Raw genomic sequence first — 26,768 nt, 5'->3', positions numbered from 1 at the left:
AGCCTTTTACCGCGCGAAAAGCATTATTTGCTTCCAGAAAGAAAAAAAATTGGCTACTTGTTTATAGTCAGCCAAGTTGTATTCCAGTACCTCAACGCTATTATTTTAGCCGATGGTTGGCAAATTCACACGGCATACATGCATTTGGTGTAGAGTTCAAGCATTCAAAGGTAGCATTCTTGACCCCTTTGTGCAAACAGTGCAGGCTTCGAAACCTGCCGTGAGCCTTCACTGCAGGTTTCCGTTCCTTGAATATTCTTTGATCCATTTCTTTGATCCATTTAAGGCACTGCGTCTGCCATACGTCTGAACACTTCAAGACTAGCCTCGATCATGCAAACGCTGGCAATTTTCTGCATTCAAATCCTCACCTTCACCATAGCCGACCCTGTTTTGTCGACTTCCGACGCCACCGTTTGCCTGCCTCTACCCAAATTTCTTGGCACGGTAAAATACCCCTCTGTCGTGCCAGACAGCCCTACATTTGATTTACCTAATATTGCTGCGCGCGTATAGACCGAACCAACAACTCTACTCAATGATTCTCGACGTTACAAGATTCACAGAGCCATTTTTTAGGGTAGCGATGGCCCAATTGGTCCACAGGTTTCAACATAGCCCAGTACAATTCACCGTGCAGAAAATCTGCTTTTAGGGACCTCAAGGTGCTGAAGGGATCAAAGGACCCCAAGGATCCCAGGTAAAAGATGGCGTTACCCTGACTCGAAAACGTACGTAAATTGATCCATACAGGGTCTGCAAGGACCTAAAGGCGAGAAGGTACGATGTATACAAGTGACTCATATGGAAGCTACATACATAGTTTCTAATAGGGAGACGCTGGCAAGCAGGAAAATTCGGTACTGTTGGTATGCATTATTTAAATGGGGTCAAATATCTTTTGAGCTGCAAACTAAATTCAATTTCTAGAACGATTTGATCTACCTTTTTATGTCTCCGTCGTGGTTGATTGACAATGCAGAATTTAACGAATTTCCTTCAACCTGGACGCCTGAGTTCCTAGAATACACCATCGACCCATCAACACCGGACAACACCAGATTATTTCGCGTATGACACGAAAGACACCTATCCTATGCTAGTGAAATTATGTACTGCGCTAAACAGGTATAGAGCTGGCGGCGGCTAATAAGCTGGACAACGACGTGGACTACATTGCACAGCTGCATTTCTTCCAAAAGGATCTAACACTAGACAACGACTTCAGCGTTGCCATCTGCGACGCTCACGAGTGTCTCGGTTTCTTCTATCTAGAGCAAGGGGTAAGTGGCAGGGTAGCACGAACGACGTGGGCAAACGTCGGAACGGCGTGTCAAACGGATAAAACTAATGAGGAAGAACTGCCCGGCTCTTCTTTGGGTCATCGCATCATTCGATTCGAAATAAGAGCCAACGCGACGGTCGTCGGATTTACGTGGTCCGATCCGACGTACGCGTACGCCGGCGATTTCGCCAAAACGCTACGTCCTGCAACGGGGCTTTCGCTTCACGTCTGCAGAAACGAACCGAACGAAGACTACAAATTCGGCTTCTTTGAATTCGCGCTCAGAACAAACAAGCGCTAGTCGCCGAGAAGAAAAAACAATTGAATTGACCCCCTTGCTGAGCCTAGCCTTCTATATAGTATATGTATGTGACTCAGTCTTCGTCATGTCATTGTTTATAGTCTACGTACGGTCTCTGTTTGTGTGCTAGGTTGTTGATTCATTGGCGCTGGGGTTTGATTGACTTTTCTCTCTCTGTCCTTTCGTTCGCTTTTGGATGTGAGTGTTCTTGCGTCTAGATGTATAATGAGTATGTCAGATGTGGCTTTGATCATCATGCGTGATCTGCTGAGTCTTTTCGCCGACTGCACGGAGCCGTTCTTAATTAATTTCACATGCCGTTGCACCACCACGACACGCGTGCATTTGGTGCAGAGTTCAAGCATTTAAATGCAGTAGTAGCATTCTTGACCCCCTTTGTGCAAACAGTGCAGCTTATAAGGCCTCGAAACCTGCCGTGAGCCTCCACTGCAGGTTTTCCATTCCTTCCTTAATTAAATATTCTTTGATCCATTTAAGGCACCGCGTCTGCCATACGTCTGAACACTTCAAGACTAGTCATGCAAACGCTAGCAATTTTCTGCATTCAAATCCTGACTCTTACAATAGCCGACCCTATTTTGTCGACTTCCGACGCCACCGTTTGCCTGCCTCTACCTGAATTTCTTGGCACGGTAAACTATCCCCTTTGTCGTACCAAACAGCCCTCCTTGCATTTGATTTTACAATTGCTGCGCGCGTATAGACCGAACCAACAACCTTACTGAAAGGCGAGAAGGTAAAAGTCAATGATTCTCGACGTTACGAGACTCACAGAGCCATTTTTTTAGGGTAGCGATGGCCCAGTGGGTCCACAGGTTTCAACATAGCCCAGCACACTTCACCGCGTAGAAAAGCTGGTTTAGGGACCTCAAGGTGCTGGAGGGATCCAAGGACCCCAAGGACCCCAGGTAAAAGATGGTGTTACGCTGACTCGAAAACGTACGTAAATTGATCTAATACAGGGTCTGCAAGGATCTAAAGGCGACAAGGTATGATACAAGTAACTCATACGGAAGCTACATACATAGTTTCTATAGGGAGACGTTGGTGAACAAGGAAATTCGGTACTGTTGGTATGCATTATTTAATAAACTGAAATTCAATTTCTAGAACGATTTGATCTACCTTTTTATGTCTCCGTCGTGGTTGATTGACAATGCAGAGTTTAGTGAATTTCCTTCAACCTGGACGCCTGAGTTCCTAGAATACACCATCGACCCATCAACACCGGACAACACCAGATTATTTCGCGTATGAAAGAGACCACCTATCCTATGCCAGTGAAATTATGTACTGCGCTAAACAGGTAGAGCTGGCGGCGGCTAATAAGCTGGACAACAATGTCGACTACATTGCACAGCTGCATTTCTTCCAAAAGGATCTAACACTAGACAATGATTTCACCGTTGCCATCTGCGACGCTCACGAGTGTCTCGGTTTCTTCTATCTAGAGCAAGGGGTAAGTGGCAGGGTAGCACGAAAGACGTGGGCAAACGTCGGAACGGCGTGTAAAACGGGTTCTACTAATGAGGAAGAACTGCCCGGCTCTTCTTTGGGTCATCACATCATTCGATTCGAAATAAGAGCCAACGCGACGGTCGTCGGATTTACGTGGTCCGATCCGACGTACGCGTACGCCGGCGATTTCGCCAAAACGCTACGTCCTGCAACGGGGCTTTCGCTTCACGTCTGCAGAAACGAACCGAACGAAGACTACAAATTCGGCTTCTTTGAATTCGCGCTCAGAACAAACAAGCGCTAGTCGCCGAGAAGAAAAACAATTGAATTGACCCCTCTGCTGAGCCTAGCCTTCTATATGTAACTCAGTCTTCCTTCATATGTGTCATTGTGTAGGCTACATGTACTAGCTAGCTGCGGTCATTAGTAGACTCGTCCTACTTTTCGAGTCTTCTAGCCGTTCTAATAGCGTTTGCTGAGCCTGACTCTGTTTGTGTGCTACAGTAGGTATAGTCTACATGTTGAAAATAAAGTCATGTTCTGACCGTGACTGGTTCGTGTGAGGCGGTCCTCACTACATCACGTTTTGACTTTGCTTAGACCGAAGTTAGACGCCGGGCGAGCGCAAAAGATCTACTTACCGAAGAATGAGCGGTGAGTATCCGTGGATAGAGCATGCGCAGCAAAATTCAAAATGGCCGACGCCATCGCCCAACAGTTCGTCCAGCAGTACTACAAAACATTCGACGAGAATCGAGCGGGACTTGGAAGTCTTTACGTACGATCTGTAGCCAATAGACGTCTTAACTCCGCTCCATTTCCATATATGCGCAGACAGACAGTTCGGTGCTCACATTCGAGGGAACGCAACATGTCGGACCGGCCCAAATTATTGAGAAATTGACGGTACGTATTCCAATCAGAGCGACGAAGACCGAAACAAACCGCTTTGTTATTTTGATTGGCAGAACTTGCCTTTTCGAACCGTTCAACACGCTGTAACGACGAGAGACTGCTTGCAGCTAGACCCGCAGTCGTTGCTTGTCAGCGTCATAGGCCAGTTGAAGGTGGAGAAACTGTTTTGCGGGGGCGTGGCGAAACGGTAAATTTTTCGTTTTTTTTGCAGACGGACGACGATCCCATTCACGGATTCACTGAAGTGTTTGTTTTGAAGCAGTTCGGCGATAGCCTGTTCATTGTGTGTCAGATTTTCCGACTCGCACTGCATAATCTGCCTACTTGACGGCCATCTATTCGTTGATTCATTGGTGCTGGGGTTTGATTGATTGATTGACTTTTCTCTCTGTGTCCTTTCGTTCGCTTTTGGATGTGAGTGTTCTTGCATCTAGATGTATAATGAGTATGTCTAAATTATAATAGAAAAAAAACATAAAGGAACTATACGTGCAATGCAATGCGTTACTTGAATCATGCAGCAGCTTTCCACACGCACACAAAGTCTGTAACACAGCAACAACATAAGCAGTACAGTGAGCAATATTGATAGGATACGTAACACTGAGACGGGGGAGGGGGGAGGGGGAGGGACCTTCCTATTGTGGCAAACCTGCTGTTCCACCAGATTTTCTTGTCTCCTTGATCTTCTTCAAAATCTTACTTCTGTGCAAGCCAGAGGACACATCTAGCTCTTTGAGCCCATCTTGATCCAATTCTTGAAGTAGGCCGCCATCTATCTCCTCAGACCTAAATTTCTCCACGTACTGTTTCATACCAATGTCATCAAGAAAGGAGCAGACATCGTCAACAGTCCACCCGCTCAGATCTAGATTCCAGCTGAATTAATAATTAGTCTTCAGTCAATCAGCCGTTCATACCTCTGAGTTCAGAAGACCCCATTGTACTCATACTCATGCCACTTGTTATCATCTTCCTAAAAAGAGCTTGGTCCCTAGGCGACGCTTTCGAGAATATTTCAGCGACTAGAGAAAGACATAAAACGGAAAACGACAACGTAACTAAAATTACTCTACTTACGATCTGCTGGCGAGGACGCTTCCCCCGTTGCGTCGGCCAACTCTCGTTTCATTACGCTAGCCGTCAGAGCAGCGTGAGACAACCGCGGCTTCTCCTCTTCGTCCTTCTCCGCTTCTTCCTTCTCAACCTTCCTCTCCTCGGCCCCATCCTCCTTGACTCCCTTTTCCTCCGACGGCTTCTCCACCGACGGTTTTTCCTCCAACGGTTTTTCTTCAACTGTGAGGCCTTCGGAAGTTCCGAACGACTTTATCATAGGCAAAGAGCTAGCTACTTCGTGCGGAATAATTTCGAAGTCTTCGTCGTTATTTGCACTTTGCTTCCGCTTGTTTCCTTTTTCCAAACGATCCACGTCTTCATCGTGGCTCCCCACGTTATCCATAAAAGGAGGAATGGCAGTTGGAGAATCTTCCTCGGGAAGCGTATCGAAGTCGCTTCCTTCTTCGTTGTCGTCATCGTAAATTGAGTCTACTTCCTGCTCTGCCTGATACCAGAGTTGCTTGGGCAACTGAGGAAACATCCCAGTAGTAGGATCTATGAGAGGAAGCGGAACGCCTGCTGTCTCCCTGCCAAAGTCTGGCTCCAAATAAGGAAACATTTTCCACAGTTCCGATACAATTTCAGTCCAGGTCTGAGAAGAAGTTTCATCTTCCTGAAACGAAACCTTGCCACCGCGACGACGAGTCTGATCGTTTATCATTCTAAAAAGAAAAGAAGAGACAATTAGTTAGGGACGCCGGCACGTCAGGTCAGACTACGTACGCGCGAAGAACAATTCGAACGCGCATGTAGTGCTCGACTCTGATGGTGTTGGGAAGAACCGACACTGGTAAATCGGTCGACGAATAAAATTTTTTGTCAACGAGATAGTCATTGAGGGTTTGCTGCTCAGAAAAACACGAGTGCGTAATTGGTACAAGTACACGGAGACATGCTATACCTGAGGCTCTTTGGTCATGTTCACTTCAGCGTGAAGGAGCACTTGTTCGAAAGTTCTTAATTCGTTAGATAATTCGGCTCTAATACCTTTTTCTGCGCAAGTGGGAACATAAAGAAGACGGTCTTCTCCTATCACAAACATTTCTCACCTCTATAGTTGTCCGGAAGTTTCCTAATTGCTTGAGCGTCACCGTCCGGCAAAGGAGACTTCATAGTGATGGGAAGATGAGCAAAATTGTATTCTTTGTCCAACAGTTTTTGTACGAAGAAGTCTACTGCGTTGTACATGCAGGATAGGGGCATTTTTAGTAATTCTTGCATCTGGGTGACATCCAGTCTGCACAAGGGATAAACAGTAGGTAAAACTGTGACTTTACCTGTCTCCCAACTTACGTGCCAAGTCCAAGATCTGGAAAAGCGTTTTCACTTCCAGTGGAACCGTACATCTGACTCAAATATTCTCCAATAGGATCGTCTTTCATCGTTCGGCACTTCTCGAGAAATTTTCCTGGTGTCTCTTCTAGTTCTACTTTCATCTGCAAGTAACGTAGATATGCTCACAGCGCCAGAAATTTTTTCCAAGTCTCTACCTGACTAATGTGACCGGTGATCATACGAAAAGCTTTCAATACGTCAGCTATTCCCTGGTACTGCAATGAGTGAAACGCAAACTCCAGCCGTTTTCTTTGCTGTTCTGGAAGTACCATCTATAGCAAGAGATACAACATAAAGCAATGAAGCAGCATAAAGTTGGAGCAAACCTGAAACTCCTTGGGAAGCTGGTCTTTTTGAGGAAACATGCCAATAAAAGCCTCAAGACTACGCAAAACGGTAAAGAAAAATCACTTTAACGCTTTGCTTGAAACGATTTAGTACTCTATACATGATAGAAACGTTTATACAGTCAGTGCAAGCCAAACTTTAAACTGAGGCCCCCTTCGGTAACTAAGCTTTTTTAGAGTAAAAAAACGCGCCTCTTTCACGTAGACAACTTTTTTAAAAAAGGAAAAATATTACGACACTTGACACAAACCCCGCAGAAGACGGTGCTATGGAGGTTTATCCGGTATCAGAGTGCCTCACAGGCGCATAGGAGAGTGTGACTAGGAAGGCCGGAGCCCTTGTCAAGTGAGGAGATTGACCAGCCACCGGGCAATGATGGTCACACCTTGGGGAGAGTTTCCAACTCCCTTCTATCCTAGCCACACACTCTTCTGCTCCTGCTACTGATAAGTATATGGAAACGCTGGTTATATATGCATCAACGCCACTGGGATCCCACGACTGCAGCTATACACACATAAAAGTGCGTCGTTTCAATCGAGAACTAACCAATCGGTCGCAAATGCAATTCTGACTATGCAAACGAACGTCATTTTGCCACAAATCAATCAGAAAACGAGAAAAGAAGACAACAAACACGTTCTACGTACGCAAGACACGCCCTGTCACGCTACATTACGTCAGTCGTGACGCATTACGCACGTCGCTACGAAATTCTCTATACGAGAAGTAGGAGCAACGAATTGACCGCGAAGTAGATTGTGGGTCTATTCTAAAGACATTCGGTTGCTATTTGGACGCGAAAAGCGAACGCATACGAAGAAACGATAATACGCTTGGTCAGCAAAATCAAAGTGTTATGTCGGCTCTATAACGGGCAGTTGAACGTGCGCTACACTAAGTAACAAACTGACGATCTCACAAGCCCGTGTTTATGTAAAGTACGCCAAAACCCAGACCCAGACTATTGCACTGTCGAAAAGTTTTAGATAGAACGGGAATTTCACGGAGGCCCTCAGTTCCTTTTGATAAACTTTTCAACTACTTAGCTCAGTGCACAGCATCGCACTTTTGACTCGCTTACCCTGTAGATGACTTCAACGGATCAGAATGACCGTCGGACCCTACTTTGCTCCGATACCGAAAAACTTTCCGCATGCATGTCGGCTCTTCAATTTTAGGTTTTCCCGCTATAAACGTCTCAACGACGGCTTGCTGAAGTCGTTCAAAATTGAACATGGAGCTCGCGCGGAAGTCGTACTGCGCTATCAAGCTCGCCGTCATCATATCTGCTTTTCCAGCCAATTTAGAATCAACATTAATCCCCGCGCCTGGTGCGTAGAGATGATAACTTTGAATGAGCCGGAGAAGTTCAGCCCCGGCCTCCTCGGGCACACCCCCGTCTTGATTTCTAAAGCAATAGGTTTAGATTTTCATACGTGTAATGCTTTAAATATTAAAACCTCAGGTACTGAGATAATTCGCCCGCTGACAGATCGCCAAGTAAACAGTTGTAGTAGGCGACTTCGAGAGGATGAATTCGCGACTGATCCTGATCCACAGAATGAAATTTTTCTGCTTTACTGGCTGTGCTCGAAATGACGACAGACTCAAGAAATTCATTGTGACTGCGCACCTAACACAGAGAGAGAGAGACCAATTAACTCACGTAAACCGAAAACCTTGCTTTAGTCTCAACTAATTCGCAGATGACAACAAAAAGAGCGTCAGGTCCATCTCCTACGTCCGAGTCGCTCAACAGCCTACTCAATACGCTGTCGTCGCTGATAGGGTGCAAATCGTTTTCACGGCGAACTCTAGCACACGCTCCAAAGCCGATCGTTCCGCCAACCAGGTCAACGTACTTGTTGTACTTTTCTGTAAAAAATTGGCATTTGGCGTTTTTAAGATAATACTAAATATGTACCATATTACCTTTGACTCTTTCAAACAGTCGTCGCACGTACTCAGCATACTTCTTTGAATAGCGGCCAGTCAATCTCTTGACAACGTGTCCAATTTTGAGCTTCATAGCCTCTTCGTAAGTGACCAAGTGAGAGAGTTCGCCATGTAGCCACTGATAGAATTCGATCAAGTCAGGTAGAAGAAGGCCACCGACTTGCAAGCGCTGCTTCTCGGTAAAGAACTTCAGTAAAATTCCTAATTCTTCGGCCGTGCTCTTTCCTCCTGCACCCTCGATGTAATTAAGCGTGTGGACAAAATCCTTGTATGACGCATCAACGGGATAAACGCTGCCAAATTCTCTGAAAAACACAAGCCGGTCAGAAGCGACAGTGCGCGCAATGGCGTTGCTAACCTGACGCTGGACAAGAGTTCGTGTCGTTGCCAGATTTTCTCATCAAGATACTATAGAAGCATTGTATATAACTGTATGGTGATGTTTCGTTATACCTTTTTGTCCTCGAACTGGCTCAAAACAGGCTGAAAGACTTGCTCGTGAAAGCTTAGTTCGTATACGTCAACCTCCGTTTGGGTCTTGAAGATCGGAAGAGAAATATCCGAAGTCGACTTGGTTCCAACCTAAAAGCCTGCCGTCACAAGAGTGCAAAGTATACCAAATAGAATAGACCTCGAGAAACTTATGGAGTGCAGACGTGACAAAGAATGTTCGCTCTTCGTCAGAGAATTTCAAATTTTCTCGCAGGAAAGCCCACAACGTCTTGACTTGGTTCATGCAGTAGTGTCTGACCGACTGCCAGTCGGAAATCACGCGACCTAGAGAAAGAGCTTAGCCAAAGAGAACGTGACTGGGAGCCTCCCAAATTTCAAGCCTTTTATTATGGCTCCGGCATCGGGCTGAGTCAAGAGCGACACGCTTAGCGCACCGAAGCTCATCCAGAGAAGAAGATATCGAGAGTGTAGGTTCAACGTTCCTCTGCGAGCGTAGTCCACATAGTCGGCACGCCCGTAGTCCCCATCATGAGTGAATTCGCATCCGCAGTCTAATAACATCCCGTCTCGCTTCACTGTGTATTTGTACTGCAAAAGACCCGTCATAGCCGTTCTAATTTAAATTGATTATTCTTACCATGTTTCCGCACACCGAAGTGTTTTCAATCATTTCTGGATGAAGCAAATGAGACCACAAATGCGTCCTTTCTCGCGGTAATCCCAGAGATACGGCGACTAATAGTGCTAGCGTCCTTCTCAAATCGGTATCAGAAGCGTCTGGAAAGGCTTAGCATAAACGCGCATAATCGAAATGTGTCTGCGTATTTAAATACCTTGTAAGTTTATTTCTTGAGGATTGAACAGTTTCCAAATAGCGTCGATTTTCTCCTCCTGACGTCGCTGGCGTTTTTTGCGCACGCGATTGGCGTTCAATTCGAGTCGTTCTTCGTCGGGATTGATAGGATTCGGCGCCTCCGCGTGGAGCACCATCCTTTCGGGATCAAGAAAGCACGCAATCAGCTGACGCTGCTCTGGCTCAAAATCTAAACAGTCAAAAGACTCCAAGAGAGATGCAGCAAACTCTTTGCATGAAATCTATAAATGACCAATGTAAAAAAGATTGGTTTTCAAGACTAGCCTCGACGTACTTTTCGCTCGTAGAACGAGTAGTAAATGTGCAGCCACAAAGACATTCTTAATTGATACTTAATGGCTGAACTGTCCTCGAGTTGTTCCCTGCCAAGATTCGTATAGAGAAGTGAAGATCAATTAATCGACTAGTAGATCTAACTGGCAAAATCCTTCGAGTTCTTTAATAGCAGCCGAGCGATCAGAAGACTCAGATATTCCTGCCACCAATGGAGCCAATTTTTTATGCATGACGCTTTGAAGATTGTCGTTTGCACGACTTGGAATCATGAAAGGGAAAAGATGTGCCTGAATTTCCGGTGGTTTCTTCGCAAGAAAAAGGTGCAATAGAGAGAAAAAATTTGCTACTCCTCGTACCTTCAACGATTCCTTAATAGATTTCATCCAAGGAAACGACGAGCACTTCGCCTGATAGTTTTCCGTGAATAGCTTTGTGACTTGACGCGAACAGTGCAGCTGTTCTTGCAAGTGATGAAGAAAGGATAGCCTGTGTCCACCACTTTCGCCGCCGCCCCAGCTTTCGTCGTCAAAAATTTCGTTGATTTTTTCAACAACGCCTTCAGTTACAGTCTGCAAAAAAGAGGTCTCATCTTAAGAGGGGCACAAAAAATGGATCTCACTTGACGGAAGTCTGTTCCGCGAGATGGGTCGAAAAGTTCTGCAAATTTCGATATCGTAAGCTGAAGCAAAGCTTGGCGTTCAATGTAGAAAACGTCCTCGGCAGATGCATCTAGCTCATCCATCGAGAGCAACTGAAGCAGATTAGAAAAACTGATCTTTCCCTGTTTAAGTCCAAACTGATGCAAACAGCAATGAAAGTACACAATCGCCAAGGGGTCGCGCGAACGATTCTGTAGTTCAAAAAGAGTTGCACACGTACGTACAGAAAGCGACAAATAACGTACCTCGTTTGGATAGCACAATGGTATGTAAGGACGGACTTCAGCAGAGCCTCGTTTGCCTGCCAAAGAAGCGTTCACCATACTTCGAATCTAGATTCTCAAAATATGAAAGGTAAATACACACGTACAGTACCGTTCCATGGTTCTACACAGGATCTACGGGCAGTCAAACGTGAACTACACTTAGATAACTCAAACGAAAAATATTTCTTCCGGGGGTTCCAAACGTTTGAACGGTACTGTATATACATAAAATTAAAATCATACCTGTTCACTGAAATGAGTTCTGCTATCAACGGATCCACAGGTGCTCTTTAGTATTTCACTTAAACACGTTTGAAAGACTTTGAAGCTGATCAATCCGATCGGAATCGACTGGCTCCTCTCAACGCACTCCTCGACAGAAACCGAACGATGAATTATTCCATATCCTCGGGGGCCTGCAGTAACGTCATCGTCGCTTCCCGAAACCCACAGCGTTTGACTGCTTGTAATGCGAAGCAAAGACTGGCAGTCGTTGAGAGAGCAGGCGAGAGGAGAATCCGGAGGAAGAGACGGAAAATAGAAAGACAGAACGTCGGAGACGAACGCAGTAAGAGCATCTGAGCTCTGCACGGTGCCTTCAGCTCCCAGTGCGTGCTTGAGACACTGAAGGCCGCTTTCGATAACGCTAGTCAAAGGAATACTGGCAACATCGCCGGCACGCTATAAAGAGAAAGCGAATGCAGAAGAAGACAGAAGTGTACTTTTTCGTCTACCTGCGATTCTGTCATGCTTGCCTCTTGAGCAAGAGCCGTCGAAACGATTTCTCTTGCCACGTTTAGTCCAGCTTCTATAGCCTGTTCGGTAAAGCGAAGCGATTTCACGAGAACAAAAATTGCGTGAATGCATTGCAGCTTCGGTCGAAGACTTCGTTCGGAGAAGTGAAAGGTTCCAATGTCCGGAAGCGACGAACACTAGAAAGAAATTCAAATTCAAGTAATCACATGGCCTGTCAATTTTCAACTTACCAGATTCTGATAAACGTTGCACCATTGGGAAAACGGTTCGTCGATGTCCTCGCCCTTTTTGAGCATATTCCTCAAATTGTCGAACATCACGACAATGACGTAGGAGTAAAGACGTTCGTCTTTGACTTCGGCAGGTCTGTTCGAACTCGTCAATAGCGACGTTCCGAGGACGGACAAATCCGATTTGAAAAGTGGATTCAAGTCTCTCATTTTCTCCAGAGGACGCAAAGCGGCCACCGCCTGTCCAATACTCTTCTGTCTCAATCTGGCTACAACGTGCAAAGCCACTACACGCTGAGAAACGTCGTATTTTTCCAAGTCGCCAATCCAAGTGCTCAGCACCGTGTTTTCCACGCTGCCCGGACTTCCCATGTTGCAATTCAGCTTCGTCTGAGCAAAATCCGCCAAGTAGCACTGCCATAAGTACTGGTTCTGCTTGATAGCCGCAAAAGCAGTAACAGCGAGAATCATGTCGTCGTCCTCCTCCTCGCCCCGTTGAGGTTCCTCGAGACTGCAAAATAGACGCTCAGCGGCAATTCCCTCGATTCTTGAAAGCTGCACTGCATAAGAATTTTTCTTTTCGCCTTCCACGTTTTCGGCGTCGTCGTCAAACACGGGATTTAGCTCCTTGTGTATCTCGACGAGGATTTCGTCGAGTCGACGCTCGATGGTACGAGCAATGACGCTAAAGAAGGGAAAGGTGCGGCGCTGATTAAGTCGGTGAAGGTGAGGCTGCCGCGCGTCGAACGTGTCGTTGCGAACGGAGATTTCGATAAGCCTCGGAACAGGAGTGACGCTGAAAATCTTCAAAAACAGGTCTTTTACGTCAGCCGATTCTTTAGCATCGAAGAGAATTTCCAAGTTGTAGTCACTGTTCAATTGATAGAGAACGTAGGCGAAGTAGTTGTATAGAAGACTTTTGAGTCGATTTTGAATTTTGTCCGCTATGGTTATAGCCGATTCCGAATCTGAATCGACGGCAAGCCGCAATTGCTCCCCAATGAATTCGTCGGTCCAACAGCGCGCGAATTTTAAGCAGACGATCCCAGAAAACGAGCGCATATTCTCGAGCAACTGGAGCAGGAGACTGCACCGTTCCGACGGACTCATCTTGCGATTGAAAAAGCACAGCGGATGATTCCCGAAAACGACTCGAGACAAGGCGAGCTGAACGGTGGAGGGAAGAAACGAAACGAGAGCGTCGATAAACTTCGACTGAAACGAACCCGGCTCTTTTTCTCCGACACAGCCGACTCGAATCCATCGACCGATGTCGACGGGGCTCCCCTTCTCCGTTCGTACGATGTTCTCCAAATACACGTGGTCCCAGCCGTGGAGAAATAGCGACGGGTAGCACGGCTTCGTACAGCCCATGCTAGGCGGGTAGTGAAGTAGAAGAACGAAGGCTTTTCCACTTCGTTCGCCGGCTACCTCCTCTTTTTCTTCGGCCAACATTCGAATGAGATTGATGCGCCGAATCGAGCAGACTCGCATGTTGGCGATGACGAGGAAGAGACGAGTCGCGGTGCCATTCAAGAAGGCGTGCAGTCGAGACTGAAACGCTTCGAGCGTCGGAACACTTTCGAGCTTACACATGACGAAGTCGAGATGAACAGACAGAATGTTTTCAAATTTTCCACCCGACAATGCCGTGCTACTCGAGTGAAAGGAAGGAAGACTCTGTATGGCAGAGCTGGTTCGGGTGAAACAGACGGTTTTCGACAAGTTCCCGTTGGAAGTCGACAAAGCACGAGAGACGAGCTCATCCAAGGAGAAATGACCTTGATGATCCAAGTATTGAGTGCTGAAGTACTTGGAGAGAAACTGACTTCCCAAAATGACTGCCTCGGGTGTCGCTATTTGGAGAAGACGGGAACAGACGTGATGAACCATCCACTGAGTGACCGCGGCGAGTGCAAACGCCTGAAGCAGTTTGTCCGTGCTCGACACGTCTACTATTTCGAATTCGGTCCACGTGTCCGACAGGCTTTCTGCAGCCCAGCTTCCAATCAGAAGGGGATCGTCGATCAGCTTCCTCTTCACCGGTGTGAAGTCACATTTGCCGAGCACATTGAAGGCAGACGAAAAGACGGCATCGGCCAAAGCGCTCTTCTCTTCAGTCGACTTGGGAGAAAACGAAAATCCCAATTTACTTTTTAGGAAATGTTCGAGATGTTCCAACACAATCAACAGCTTTTCTCTCCATTGTTGTTCTATAACGTCTTCGTAAACCTCAAAGTCGTCGTCGTCGTCGTCGCCGTCGTCGCCGTCGCCTTGGGGCGTCGCGCCTCTTTCGCCACTTCTAACAGATAGACTTCTCTGGGCTCGATCGTCGCTCGACACGGGCAAGAGTTCGAGAAACAGCGAATCGACGGTCTGCTCATTGCGACCGTACAAGTTTTTATCGCCAATAGCCTTTTCGAAATCTTTCGCCTTGCTTCTCGCCAAATCGACGACTTTCTTGAGCTGACGGGGAAGAGCCTGCATCGACGATTCGAGCAAGTCTTCTTGAGAAACGAGAAACTTTTCGAAACGATTCAAAAACGGAGCAGGTGCGTTTTGAAGTTCCGACTGTCTCATATGGACAATGCATTGAAACTGCGGATCGACTCGACACGGTTTAGAGTGAGATCCGATGGCAATGTTCGCGTAGTAGCGACGACCGTGCTTTGGATCGTCAATGCGACGGAAATGCTGATTGAAAAGATCGTAGAAACTCTCGTTGATGTCATCCGTTTGACTCAAAATTACCGTTTGACCTTCGAGAGCCGCGTGCTTGATTGCCGATATAATGTGAACTTTCTGTATTTCGTCGTCGCCGGGAAAGTCGCTGCACGAGAAGATGCGAGTCGAGGCCTTTTCCAAGACGCCGTGCTGAAAGAGCAGACGAGCCATGGAGTCGTCCTCGCTCGTGTCGATAATCAATTTGTAGCGAACTTCGGCTTCTGCACCTTCGTCGTCTCCGCAGTGAGCCAAGCTCTTCTCCTGAAGACTGTCTTTGAGAATTTTGATGATGTTTCGCCTCTCGAACCGTTCGACTGAGTGTCCCATTTCCGATAAAAACAAATTGGCTACAAAAGAGAAATGCTTGCTTGAAATCCCGTTAAAATTTCTCTCCAAAGCATTGAGCACGAGTCGAGGCGAGAGTTCGGTCGTCTGTCCGCGATGACGCCGTAGGTAGCTGATAAAATGAATGAAGTCGCGAAGACCGAAGAAATTCTTGAACTCGTCCATTGCCATCAACTTGAGATATGCCTTGCAAAACTTTCCTATCATCGTCATAACATTTCGCAGCTCGACTAGCTCCTTGTCGGAATGCATGCAGCCCTTAGCGAGAGTCTGCAAGTCGTTTACATCAGTCTTTGGACGGAAGAGATTAACGGCTCGATTCGACTTGGCCGCGTCTAAAATGTGATTCGTTATGGCGACGAACGACACCTCGGGATCGTCCAAATAATAATGCAAAACTTTCAGCGATTCGTGACTTTCCTCCGGCAGTCCGGCTTCGTCCATAAAGACGACGCAATTAATGGGAAGCTTCGATTTGTTGTGATTCTGTTGTCGGCTGATCGCTCTCTTGAACACGTTCTCGATCTCCAACGAGGTCGATCGACGCGAGCACTGGTAGTGATGCGGATCGAGAGCGGGAAATCGCTCCACATTGCGAAACGATTTCTTCTTCGATTCGGCTCCCTTTAGATTGGTCAGCGTCAAGTTGAAAGAGAGCGTTTTGGAGGAGCCAGGCGCACCGACGATGACGAGAGGTATACGGCACGCAGTGCAAACTACGGTCGCAAATAGGTTCTCCTTTAGAGCGTTCGTTTTGGCAATGCCGTGCGGTAGGTGCATTTTGTCGACATAGGAGTCCATTTCGTTTTGAAATATGGTGAGAAACGGCGTTCGTCCGCAGCCGCTTTCGACGTCGTCGAGTCGTTTGCAGAAATCCTTTCTGAAGTTTGCATCTAGTCGCAAGTAGTAGACTATCCCGATTGCAACGAGTAGCGCTCGTCTGATGGGATCTGCTTCGCTAGTGTGAACTACGGCGGCGTGAGTGTCTTCAGGCGACGCCGAATAACTTTTTTGAAAGAATGTCGCGATTGCAAAGACGCGTTGAATGTCTCTTTGGCTGACACAGCTCTTGGCCCTCGCCCTCGCTTCCGATGGAGAAAAGCCGACGCTCACTAGTTGCTTCAATGCAAAGTCTCTGATCATATCCTGCGCCGCGGAAATAAGATCGCTCAGCTGATTGACGCGGAGTCCTAAGCCAACGCCCAACGGGCCTTGATCCATGGCGATTTTCTGCTGAACGTAGGCGTTCTCCTGGTGCGTGTCCAAAGCTCCGTAGTCCCAGCGAAGAAAATGCAACGTAGGCGGAAGCGGTCGCACGTAGTAAGAGCCGAGCACCCAGTCTTCTTTTTCCGACGAATTCGAAATAGGCGTGCTGCTGCCGCGGTGCGGATTGCAGGCGGCGACGACGAACAGGTTGTCAGGTATCGGCTCCCCCTCCATGGTACGATCAACGAGAATCTCTTTGAATAGTCCCATGCAGGACGATGTATTGATCTCGTCGAAAAATACTACGACCGTAGCGTGCACGGTGCTTTGGTTAGATGCTTGCGGGAACGCTTCGGGTTGCTCTTCTGAAGGCGACTTCGCGCTCTTCTCTTGTCGTCGCTGAATACCGCGAGCTAAATTGATCTTTTCCGTCATGAATTCCTTGATGTCGTCTGGTGTCAGAGCGGCGTGAACGCTCATTTTGAAAAACGTCGTCAAGGGTTTCGCCGACAGGAATTTCAAGAAAAGTCTGGTTATGCCAATGGAACTGGGCAATTGGCGAGCGCTTTCGAGAAGCTCGTCGACCGAAGGATCGACCTCCATCAATTCCAGAGCGGAGTGGTCGATGCTATCGAGAAGAACTTTTCGTATGTCGTCATATGCTTTGCAAGTCACGTTCACGTCAGCCTCGACCGGTGAATTGCCCTGAGAAAGAGCACGAGCGACTCGAAAAGCGGCTTCGACTTCTTCGCGAGAGAATTCAGATTCAAAGCCTTCCGATTCAATGTCACTCACACCCGGTTGCCGTTTTCTGAGTATTTCGACTAGACGTCCAATTGCAGTTCGCCGGGACTGAGACACCGACTCATTCCACAGATGAGAGAGCATACGTACCAGAGCAGTTTTTCCAACGCCTGTTTCGCCTTCGATGATGACGGGAACGCCGCACATTCGCCGTTCGTGTATGTTGAGCATTTTCACGGCGTAGTCCACTGTAAGCACGTACTCATGGCGATCAATCGCTGCCAGCTGACCGTCTTTCTCCAGCGCCACGTTAAGCGCACTTGATAGATACTGGTCGAGTAGTTTTCTACGACCCAAGTCAACGACATTCGGAATACGGATGCCCAACTTTTGAAGACTATCTCGCTCTGTAGAATCGAGTTTTTCCGGGCTCAGCGACAAAAACAGAAAGCTGGCCGATCCGCTTTTAAAATCGTACACTAGTTGCTGGTGAGCGTGGTAGCCCCAATTGGATTTAATTGACGGATTGCACATGGCTGCCACTTCCTGAAGCATAGCGGACATGAGAGTAGATCCCAGTTTCTTGGTGTCTGCTTGCTTCTGTTCATTCGTCGTCGGATCGGTGTAATACTCTCCTCGACCCTGATTGTAGTTGAATCCAGGGCAGTTTTCCAGCACCAAGCATCGCCGTTTCATGTACTTGACAAAGAGATGCTGCATCACTTTTCTCTCTTTCACGTGTTCGGGCATGTACTTATCAAGCAGTCTGTGGCATTCTTCGTCCGGCAGGTCAGGACCGGCAGCAAACTTTATTGGCACTTCGAGCTTCGGGTTCACTTTGAAGCGAATTAAGGTGTCGATTTTCTTCTTTCCTTTCCTATCCGTTTCGTCGTAGGCATTCAAATATTTGCACACGACTTGGACGTCGTCGTTCAAGTCGAATCGTTCGTCCGGATCTACTTCGTGCTTTCTTCCCACGTACTTAAACAAGGGCAGTCGAGCAAGAAAGCGGTCGAGACATGGCGCGTCTTTGCCGTTAGAAGTATCCGAAGGAACTTCGATAAAAAAGCGCAATTCGAAGCTTCCAGAGAGACGAAACGACTCCCCGGTTTCGACATCCTCCACAAAACCCAGTCCAATTAGTGAGAACAGAAACCAGAACACTTCAGTCATAAGATCATTGTACTCCTTCACTTCGCTCTCACACGGAAACGGAGCTGTGAAATTGAAATACACGCAGCCAATTTCCCTGGACGACTCCAGCTTCTGAAGCTTTTTTATTGCCAACAATGGACTAAATGCCTCGTGAACGGGAATATTGCACAATTGTCCGCTGATCTGCTTTTTGATGTAGTGCGATTTTCCGTCACCCGCTCGACCGTGCACAATCAGCGGCACTTGCAGACCGTACGGCTTCAGAACGTACTCCTGAAATAAGATAGAAACGCGATCGCTTGGCGGGAGAGCCGCCTCTTCTTTGTACGGAATCACTTCTATCCAGGGCGCCTCGTGAAAAACGGCGTGCTTTGTGAGAATGTAGTTAACGTGTCCCATTTCGGATTTACTGGCGTCCAGCTGGAATCGAAGGATGTCTTCTTGAAGTTCGATGCTCAATTCTTCGACTTGCACGAAGGTGAACTGTCTGTAGGGAAACTGTTGTATTCTCTTCATGAAAAGTTCGACGTCTCCCTTCGTGATTTTTTTAGTGCAGCGCAACATTTCGTACGATTCGGGAAACCCGTCGTAAATTTGCAAAATCAGTTTCAATAGTTGATCCAAATTAAATCCGTAAGCCAAATGCACGACGTGGCTCTTTCCCGGTTTGCTTCTCTCGCTCGTCCTTTGCCTTCGCCTTGCCGGGTAGAGACGAGTGAAGAGATCCTTGTCTTCAACGAGTCGTTTCAAAAACGTTCCGACCCTCTGCACGGGCGTTTCTTCGGACTGAATGATTATGCTGTCTCCTACATCAGTAGTTCCAACACGCGAAATCAGTTTGTTGACCGACGAGCGGAGTTGCTGCATCGTGACCCGTTGGCCGTCGAAGAGTCGGCTGACCAAATGGGACACTTTGCCGACGTTGCCTTTAATCAACGCCTGGGCCAGAATGAAGATCGCGTGCATGTTGAAGAGTAGGAGTTGAGGATGGAGCTGTTGTAATTCGCTAATCTGTTGCTGCCGTTCGCAAAGCATTTGCTTTCGTTCGTCTTTTACGATTTCTAGATCGGGCGTGCATACAGGATAGGGTTCCAATTTTCGTTGAAAGTGACTGTGGCCGAGATTGAATAGCTGAACGGACAAACTGAAGATTTCGCGAAATAATTCGAACTGGCGTTGAAATTGCTTAATTTGCTGCTGGTGAGAGACGTCGCCTTCGGTTTCGACGAAGCCGAGCTTACGAACGAAGTCCTCCAATTCGTCGCGACTCATCGTCCTTTCGACCAACTGCCATCTTTCAGCCGGTTCCGGGGGCTTGCTGACCTGGCGAGAATACGACGCTTTAGTCCAAGCAGCTTTTTGCGCCAAATCGAGATCTTTCAAGTCCAAATCGTCTATGGAATTGTGCTTCACTGACCGATATGACTGCAAATAGGAAGGCGGCACTCCTTTACTCGCCGCACTTCCCGCTGTAGTCGCCATTTCCTTTGATTTAATTGAGTACGACAAGCTCATTTTGCACGGGCCCGTGCCAAATACGTCCGAGTGGCCGAGATCAAAATGAACTTTTCCACTTTCCATAATCGCTTCCAAGTCTCTGGTTACGTTTTCCAATGTGTCTCCCTACGTAAGAAGTAACAGTCGTTGTTACAAGAGCGAATCTACTCTATTTAGATGATAAAAACGTTTCTATGGTCAGTGCAAGCTGAACTCTGAACTGAGGCCCCCTTCTGTAACAAAGCTGTTTAGAGTAAAAAAACGCGCCTCTTTCAAGTAGACAACTTTTTTAAAAAAAGGAAAAAATATTACGACACTTGATACAAACCCCACGGAAGACGGTGCTATGGAGGTTTATCCGGTATCAGAGTGCCTCACAGGCGCATTGGAGAGTGTCACTAGGAAGGCCGGAGTCCTTGTCAAGTTAGTATATTATCAGTAAACATAAATCTATAGATGGGTTAACAAGTACAGGTAAGGGCAGACTACTAGGGCAAACTAATAACGTGGCACTAGGGAAGGGATATGTGTGAGACGCAGTTAGACGCAGTTAGTTAGTGAAGTACACCGCCAAAGCACCGAATATCGGTGTTAGCGGGAAGCGAGGAAATTGACCAGCCACCGGGCCATGATGGTCACACCTTGGGGTTTTTATTAATTACAACAACTCACAAGCACTAGGTTATCACAGACAAGGGATAGAACACAAGACAATCTGTTTAGGCTAATTACAGGGAAAGGTAACGGGTATCGGGAGAATAGGGGTAGGGTAGGGTAGGGGTTTCATTAAGTGGAATTATGTTTTCGATTTTTCTTAGGATGATCTTCGCGTTGCCCTTTTGCAGGCATGCTGAGAGCCTCTTCCGCCAATGGTTGACGAAAGAGACCCTGTCGTTGACGAAGTCGACCGACGGGCGACGAGCGATGTGGTGGAAGAGGGCCGACGCGATAGAACTCCCTTCTATCCTAGCCACACACTCTTCTGCTCCTGCTACTGATAAGTACATGGAAACGCTGGTTATATACGCATCAACGCCACTAGAATCACACGACTGCAGCTATACACACACATAAAAGTGCGTCGTTTCAATCGAGAACTAACAAATCGGCCGCAAATGCAATTCTGACTATGACTACAAACGTCATTTTGTCGCAAATCGATCAGAAAACGCGAAAAGACGACAACAAACACGTTCTACGTACGCAAGACACGCCCTGTCACGCTAAATTACGTCGCGCGTTTACGAGAAGTAGGAGCGACGAATTGACCGCGAAGTGCATTGCGGGTCTTTCTAGAAACATTCGGTCGCGCTTTGGACACGAAAAGCGAAGTTAGGACAATACGCTTGGTCAGCAAAATCAAAGTGTTATGTCGGCTCTATATGGGGCAGTTGAACGTGCGCTACACTAAGTAACCAAACTGACGATCAGACAAAAGCTCCGCAGCAGCTCTCCGCAGCAAAATGTTCGACTGAGTACCGGGCCCGCTTTTATCTAACTGGGGTAGTAAGTGAGCGAAAGCTGGATTTCTCCAGGGATGCCTAGAACTTTTGAACGGTACTGTTTCCAGAGACATACCTGTGCTTTGGAGAACCAAAACTTTATGAGTGTCATGTTCGTGTTGACGGTCGTGATTTGGCCAATCCAATTCTGAAGCTTGAACTTCTCTGACCCACTCAGCTCTTGCAAAAGTTTTTCAAATGTTATCTCCGGATCCGCAAAGGGCGCAACGCATCGAAAGGCAACTACTAGATGATTAAGAACCGTGTCGTTGTATTCTTCACCGTGCAACTGATTCGTTATTAGAGCAATCTAATTTCAAAACGCTGGTGGGACCGTCAAGGGAATGAGCGATCTCTTTGCGTACCTGCTGCATGAAACTATCGCGTCCAGACTTTGTGTAAAACTTCGCATCTCTGATAAATTTGACAAATTCTTCGCTTTCTTTTACCTGCAGAAACATGAGCAAATAAATAATTGCTATTTCAAACACTAATAAGTAGTGTTTACGGCATCAAAGAGATGAAGCCTATCTGGCCCAACGTAATCCAGCAAACGGTCAAATGCCTTCTTTAGGTCACTACACTGACCTGTCGTCATCTGCTCGATTCTGGAACCTGAAATAAATTGTAACGATCTCCCCTGCAGCAAATCCGCCCCACACTCACTATCTTCAAATACAGTCCCTTTCTCTTTCAATTCCTTAAATCTGCTGTCCTTAAGGCAGCCTCTCATTTGATATTGCTCACAAACGTTAACAATTGTCTAGCATAAATTGTAAATCAAAACACAACACAAAGTGGAGCAGCTCAAATTGTCATACCGTGATGAGATCGCAATACTGAAGAAGTTCCAGCATGTCCTTGATGGCGAGCTGCACTTTGCTGACGTCGTAATGCCGAAACGCAGAAAATTCGACCACTTTGTCAAACTCCGTCTTTACATTAGCTCCTTTCAAACGACCCTGTCCAAGCATTACGACATCCTTAAATCGAGCCCTGTTTGCAATAAGATCCTCCAAGCACTTTAGAGTAGACTTCAGAGCAGCAGCAAAGATCTGGCACAAACCAATTGAAGTTAGGAGCCATGCATATACTGCATTTCTCACCTTTAAAGAAACAAATCCTGCTTGAGCCTTTTCCTCTTCCTCTTCGTCGTCGTCGTCGTCGTGGCCTGCTCCTTGACGAGGAAATAAAGTTGGGAAGGTAACCATGTATTGGCTAGGAGAAGTAATAGATTTTCTCGGGCGAGCGTGAGTAATGAGCCGCGGATCGTCTCTCTTAAACTTGTCCACGGCACCCTCCAATTCTTTTTCCATGAACGCTTGAAACAGAACGCTGTTCTGCGCAGTGAAGTAGAAAAACATGTCCTTGAGCTCGAGCATGGGACTCAAAAAATTAGATACAGCATTGTAGACTTCTTGAGCTTCGCTGAACGTCGTTTGCGGAGAAAATGAAACGACGAGATCGGGCACGTCGCTAGGATCCTTGCCTTCTAGACTATCCTCCACGATGACATATGACTTGATCAAGGAAGACATGGAAGAGTCAATCTCAATTTTCCACTGCGTTAGTGCATACAAAACGCTCCGCCTATTATGATATAGAGCATTAGAAAACGTTTCATCAACACATGCACGTACCATTCCGAAGCTGTTGAAAAATACAGCAATCCTGCGAGAGCCTCTTCCATTCTTTTCAAATCGGCCAGTTTCCTCCGAAGATCTGATTCGTTGATGAGGTTATACTGGCACCAGAAGTTTGCATGAAAAAGACGAATTCTCTGATAATTGCTCATGTAATCCTTCATCGCCTGCACCGCCAATCTGTCTTCAAGAAAATGAGTGAAGTTCTTTTCTAGCTGTCTTCGAACACTGAAAAACCATTTTCTATATGAAGTCATGTCTTCAGAAAGTTGACTGTCAACGTCGGTCTGAAAGGTAGCAATGGAGGATTGCTTCGAAGTCTGAGGTGGCCAAAACGACGCAAAAACGCGCGCAAGTTCTGCCACTTCGGGAGGATCGGTCACAACCAACGAAGACGGAGGAAGCCGAGAGCAGAGCTGGACAAGAATTTTCCACAAGGTGACGGAAAGAAGACTACAGTCAGGTAACGGATTTGAACGTCCATGCAATGCCGCAGTGCGGGTAAGCTCGTCGCCTAACGTCTTGACAAACGCTTTCGTTACTGGATGCCACGCAGAAGCAGCGAGCTCTTCGCGACTCGGTAGTGCCACCTACAAGTCGCAGGTTTATAAAATGAAATAACATAAAAAACTGCCTTTACCGTACAAAAGACGGACAGCAACGCTTCTCGTAGCGGAGACTGGCCATTCGTTTTCAAATTAGCCTATGTATAAAACTAACTAAAACACTTCACCTGACACAATATTCTCTTACTAAAACGCCTTTCAAGTCTCCTTTCAAATCAGATGCACCTCGTGAAGTTGCAAGATACCCCACGAGAAAGACGTGCAGTTCCTCGAGAAAATCTGTAGATTCAGCGCAGTTTTCGTCATCGTCAACGAATGTTAGCAAAGTTGGACAGCATGTGGGTTCGCTTAGGGCCAGGAGTTGCTGAAAGAAACTGTACTGCCCACCTCCTACAGGACGCCGGTTACAGAAAAGAGCAGCTGACTTCAACAGAGCAACTATGTCAGGCTTCAACGAGGCCCATTTTCTAGACGGATTTAATTGATGTGAATTCAGTAAGTTTCCCATTATTAAACCTTTTCACGATAACGGAAAAAAGCTGTCTCCACGAATTATTTTTCAACGTCGGCTGCTTATAACCTCGGAGGTATTTGCCTACAGTCTAAAAAACAAAAATTAGCAAATGCTCTCAATGGCAGCAGGCTACCTCTTTCGTGACAAAAAGAAGCCTGAAAACGATGTCAAAAAACACGTTCACCGTCATCTTATCGACGTGACTTCCTAGCCATTCGTTCACCTTAGTAACCAGTTAAGAAAAGCACGCGTCATGACATGAGATCATACTAACTTGGTGACTAATCAGTTTCTTCAACTGTAGGGCCGCCCTTTTTCTAAAGACGAAAATCCGATTAGACCACGTTTCTTCTTGGTCAACAGAATCGATGACGGTAACAATCCACTTTGACACTTCTGCATCAACATCATTTATTCCTGCATCATCAGACGCTAGGTCACTCTTGTCAGAACTTTGAGTAGCAATGGTATATATTGTTGAAACCAATGCGGCAGCCTAAAGAACGATGTACAGTGGCTTATCACAAATGTTGCTTCAGCACCTCCTGATACAGCAAAGCCTCTTCTTTACGGTAAAGTTCTTTGATAACAGATTTTGGAGATTGAAGATCCGCCTGGACATGAGCTCGTACGTGGCCTGACAATGCAATCCATGACACGTTGTCGTGAAATGTGACAGAAAAGAGTAGACTGATTGTCTTTCTAAACAGGTTATGTAGTATCCCGTTCGGCTAAAAGTCAATTACCTGCACTTACTCAATCTCCGCCAATCTAAAAATGTCAAACTGCTGTATCAACTCAACGAGAGCATATACATCAAAAAAGTGAGATTTGATGCTCAAACAAGATCCTAATTCCAGTGCGGTTCTGAAGCTTTGACTCACTTCCTTGCTCCAAGGAATTCGGCGCATATCAATTTTCTAAATGAAAAGTCAATCGAGTAATATTTCAACGTGCTAACATACTTTCAAAAGGGTCTTCCAAAACTGCGGCATGTTTTTTTTATTCAAGTGTTCATGGAGTGCCAAAAAAATCATTCCTAATCAAAAGCTGTCAAAGCGCAATTGTACAAGTTTCTTTCTGACCAGAGATTAGAGCAATGTGAAAATAATCAAGACTTTCGTTGAGCCACAAACGTTCCTTATTGCGCGAGGACGAAATCCTTCCGTACAAACGTCGATGAAAATACGTGTACAGCAATTCATTTGAAGACTTTTTTTCACCGCCCCAGGGAATTACAACATTAGAACTAAAATTACAGTAAGCCACCTGTGCAAAGTCTCCGTAGCTTCACACAAACCTCAAAAAAGGCAGTAGAGTTTCAGCGGCGGAAACGTTGAGGTCCTGCAGGCTGGACATGCACGTAATATGGTAGTCCGTGACTTCACTTATGCCAGAGAACACCGATTGACTACGCAAAGAATACACTCATGTACTAGACGCAGGCTTTCTCTACCTCTGCAGCCTCCAAGACATGAGAGCGTGAAACGGGAAGTCAACAGAAAATGCTTGACTAGCGCACTGAATCAGCTCCTTGGCAGCCTTTCGCACCTTTTTCTTAACGTGCGACACGTCAAGGTTGACCTGTTGCTCTTTGCACTAAGAAACAATGAAAAAGTACAGAACTATGCCAAACAGTCTGCGTACCCTTTGCTCAAAATCATCAAATAGCTGAAAAATGTTGCACATCCATGCTGTATTTTTGTGAATAATGTATGCCTTCATTTGTTGATCAAACAGCAACTTGTGCAATCGACGACGAAGATGAAAATGCAGCTTTGGTCCAAAAAGTCTAAAGCCTCGCTGCCGAGACTTTGGATCGACTGAATCTGCAACGCCACCAAGCAACTCTCTATGATAGTCTGGTAGAGTTGCATCAACTGAAGCCCCCTTCGCAAATTTCAACATAATTGTTTTGGAGCTGTCGGACAAGTCATCAATGAGTCGAAGACCAGGAGACTTTTTGATGAGCATAACCGGAATGGATATTTTTTCGGATGCTACGTTCACTCTCGGGTCGTCCGAGGGCAGCTGGTCGCACCAGTGAATGACTATGGCTCCTCTTGCCTTTTCGTTCACCTGAGACTCAAGAGTCGTCATATCCATGTCTTCAGCGAGTTCAATGAGAGCAATGTGACCAAAGTCGGGGTCTGAATCTGCTAAACAGAGCTGTTCGGGAGCTTTTGGAAGCTTGACGTCGTGGCGACTGATCCATTGGCACGCAAGAGCACTTTTGCAAGTAGATTCTCCTGACTGGACATTCAGGCGAATTCCTGGGCGACGAAAGGAAAAACGTTATTCAGGGAGGTGACGCGTCTCTTCACGAAAGCGCGCGTCCCGGAAATGCTCTGAAAAACGGTCAAAACGAGGCGAACCAAGGCGGTTGGTTCGATCAAATACTCAAAATGCAATACACTAGCGCGACCGACTAACTTTGAAACGGCAAATCTCGATCGCTAGAGCCTAAGGGGCCCGTAGCATATGGCCGCCACGAATCACGCGCGCAAAATCACCTTGAGGCAGAAGATTCGGTCGTTCTGCACTCATTTTTCCAACGAGCAAAGGAATCTGCGCGAGCCTCCAACGGGAGAGACTGACTCACAACTGCGTAATACCGACG

The 26,768-nt window shown here is 46.6% G+C and overlaps 3 protein-coding genes and 1 long non-coding RNA gene across 7 annotated transcripts; 2 read left to right on the top strand and 2 right to left on the bottom strand.

The window, feature by feature from the left end:
* Position 1: 1 nt before the first annotated feature.
* On the bottom strand, positions 2-3,783 carry LOC136184996 (uncharacterized). Of its 3 annotated transcripts, none has more exons than XR_010669466.1 (4): positions 3,707-3,783; positions 2,733-3,660; positions 946-1,020; positions 2-766 (listed from the first exon to the last, which is right to left on the bottom strand). It is a non-coding gene; the product is annotated as an uncharacterized lncRNA (long non-coding RNA). The 3 variants fall into 3 exon arrangements; XR_010669465.1 differs by lacking the exon at positions 3,707-3,783 and having other exon boundaries at positions 2-321; positions 372-766; positions 2,733-3,697; XR_010669464.1 differs by lacking the exon at positions 3,707-3,783 and having other exon boundaries at positions 2,733-3,697.
* LOC136184993 (uncharacterized) lies at positions 2,102-3,615 on the top strand. The gene is made up of 8 exons (XM_065972025.1): positions 2,102-2,239; positions 2,311-2,343; positions 2,396-2,422; positions 2,471-2,515; positions 2,570-2,596; positions 2,645-2,671; positions 2,718-2,858; positions 2,914-3,615. Exons 1-8 carry the CDS (start codon positions 2,126-2,128, stop codon positions 3,367-3,369), a joined length of 870 nt encoding a protein of 289 aa, XP_065828097.1. The 5' UTR covers positions 2,102-2,125; the 3' UTR covers positions 3,370-3,615.
* On the top strand, positions 3,749-4,463 carry LOC136184995 (nuclear transport factor 2-like). The gene is made up of 4 exons (XM_065972028.1): positions 3,749-3,843; positions 3,900-3,971; positions 4,034-4,132; positions 4,192-4,463. Exons 1-4 carry the CDS (start codon positions 3,760-3,762, stop codon positions 4,306-4,308), a joined length of 372 nt encoding a protein of 123 aa, XP_065828100.1. The 5' UTR covers positions 3,749-3,759; the 3' UTR covers positions 4,309-4,463.
* Positions 4,418-26,754, bottom strand: LOC136184989 (uncharacterized). 2 transcript variants are annotated; one of them, XM_065972020.1, is made up of 47 exons: positions 26,662-26,754; positions 25,796-26,421; positions 25,605-25,747; positions 25,449-25,559; positions 25,234-25,397; positions 25,114-25,187; positions 24,905-25,068; positions 24,691-24,850; positions 24,423-24,644; positions 24,282-24,371; positions 24,151-24,236; positions 23,822-24,101; positions 23,709-23,771; positions 23,066-23,658; positions 22,532-23,015; positions 22,247-22,480; positions 22,092-22,188; positions 21,934-22,040; positions 21,791-21,874; positions 21,502-21,735; positions 12,253-20,049; positions 12,001-12,198; positions 11,510-11,947; positions 11,246-11,332; positions 10,961-11,191; positions 10,698-10,910; positions 10,483-10,646; positions 10,340-10,427; positions 10,025-10,286; positions 9,829-9,968; positions 9,572-9,779; positions 9,370-9,515; positions 9,192-9,320; positions 9,097-9,146; positions 8,715-9,043; positions 8,479-8,657; positions 8,243-8,415; positions 7,864-8,190; positions 6,758-6,815; positions 6,587-6,703; positions 6,390-6,532; positions 6,146-6,333; positions 5,998-6,089; positions 5,820-5,941; positions 5,061-5,758; positions 4,901-5,005; positions 4,418-4,848 (listed from the first exon to the last, which is right to left on the bottom strand). In XM_065972020.1, exons 1-47 carry the CDS (start codon positions 26,693-26,695, stop codon positions 4,619-4,621), a joined length of 16,962 nt encoding a protein of 5,653 aa, XP_065828092.1. In that variant the 5' UTR covers positions 26,696-26,754; the 3' UTR covers positions 4,418-4,618. The 2 variants fall into 2 exon arrangements, with proteins under 2 accessions (XP_065828092.1, XP_065828093.1); XM_065972021.1 differs by lacking the exons at positions 24,151-24,236; positions 24,282-24,371; positions 24,423-24,644; ... (6 more) ...; positions 25,796-26,421; positions 26,662-26,754 and having other exon boundaries at positions 23,714-23,771; positions 23,822-23,956.
* Between the last annotated feature and the right edge of the window lie 14 nt (positions 26,755-26,768).

This window comes from Oscarella lobularis, chromosome 3 (assembly GCF_947507565.1).
Source record: "Oscarella lobularis chromosome 3, ooOscLobu1.1, whole genome shotgun sequence".
Taxonomy (NCBI): Eukaryota; Metazoa; Porifera; class Homoscleromorpha; order Homosclerophorida; family Oscarellidae; genus Oscarella; species Oscarella lobularis.
The sequence above is the reverse complement of the archived record's forward strand: the minus strand, read 5'-3'. Positions and strand labels throughout refer to the sequence as shown.

Coding starts and splice junctions, on each gene's coding strand:
- LOC136184993 (XM_065972025.1), top strand. CDS start 2,126: ATGCAAACGCTAGCAATTTTCTGCATTCAAATCCTGACTCTTACAATA. Junction 2,423..2,470: donor ATGGCCCAGTGGGTCCACAG/GTTTCAACATAG, acceptor AAGCTGGTTTAG/GGACCTCAAGGTGCTGGAGG. Junction 2,597..2,644: donor AAGGATCTAAAGGCGACAAG/GTATGATACAAG, acceptor TAGTTTCTATAG/GGAGACGTTGGTGAACAAGG.
- LOC136184995 (XM_065972028.1), top strand. CDS start 3,760: ATGGCCGACGCCATCGCCCAACAGTTCGTCCAGCAGTACTACAAAACA. Junction 3,844..3,899: donor CGGGACTTGGAAGTCTTTAC/GTACGATCTGTA, acceptor ATATATGCGCAG/ACAGACAGTTCGGTGCTCAC. Junction 3,972..4,033: donor AAATTATTGAGAAATTGACG/GTACGTATTCCA, acceptor TTTGATTGGCAG/AACTTGCCTTTTCGAACCGT.
- LOC136184989 (XM_065972020.1), bottom strand. CDS start 26,695: ATGAGTGCAGAACGACCGAATCTTCTGCCTCAAG. Junction 9,516..9,571: donor TGCCGGAGCCATAATAAAAG/GCTTGAAATTTG, acceptor CTCTTTCTCTAG/GTCGCGTGATTTCCGACTGG. Junction 4,849..4,900: donor GGGGTCTTCTGAACTCAGAG/GTATGAACGGCT, acceptor GCTGGAATCTAG/ATCTGAGCGGGTGGACTGTT.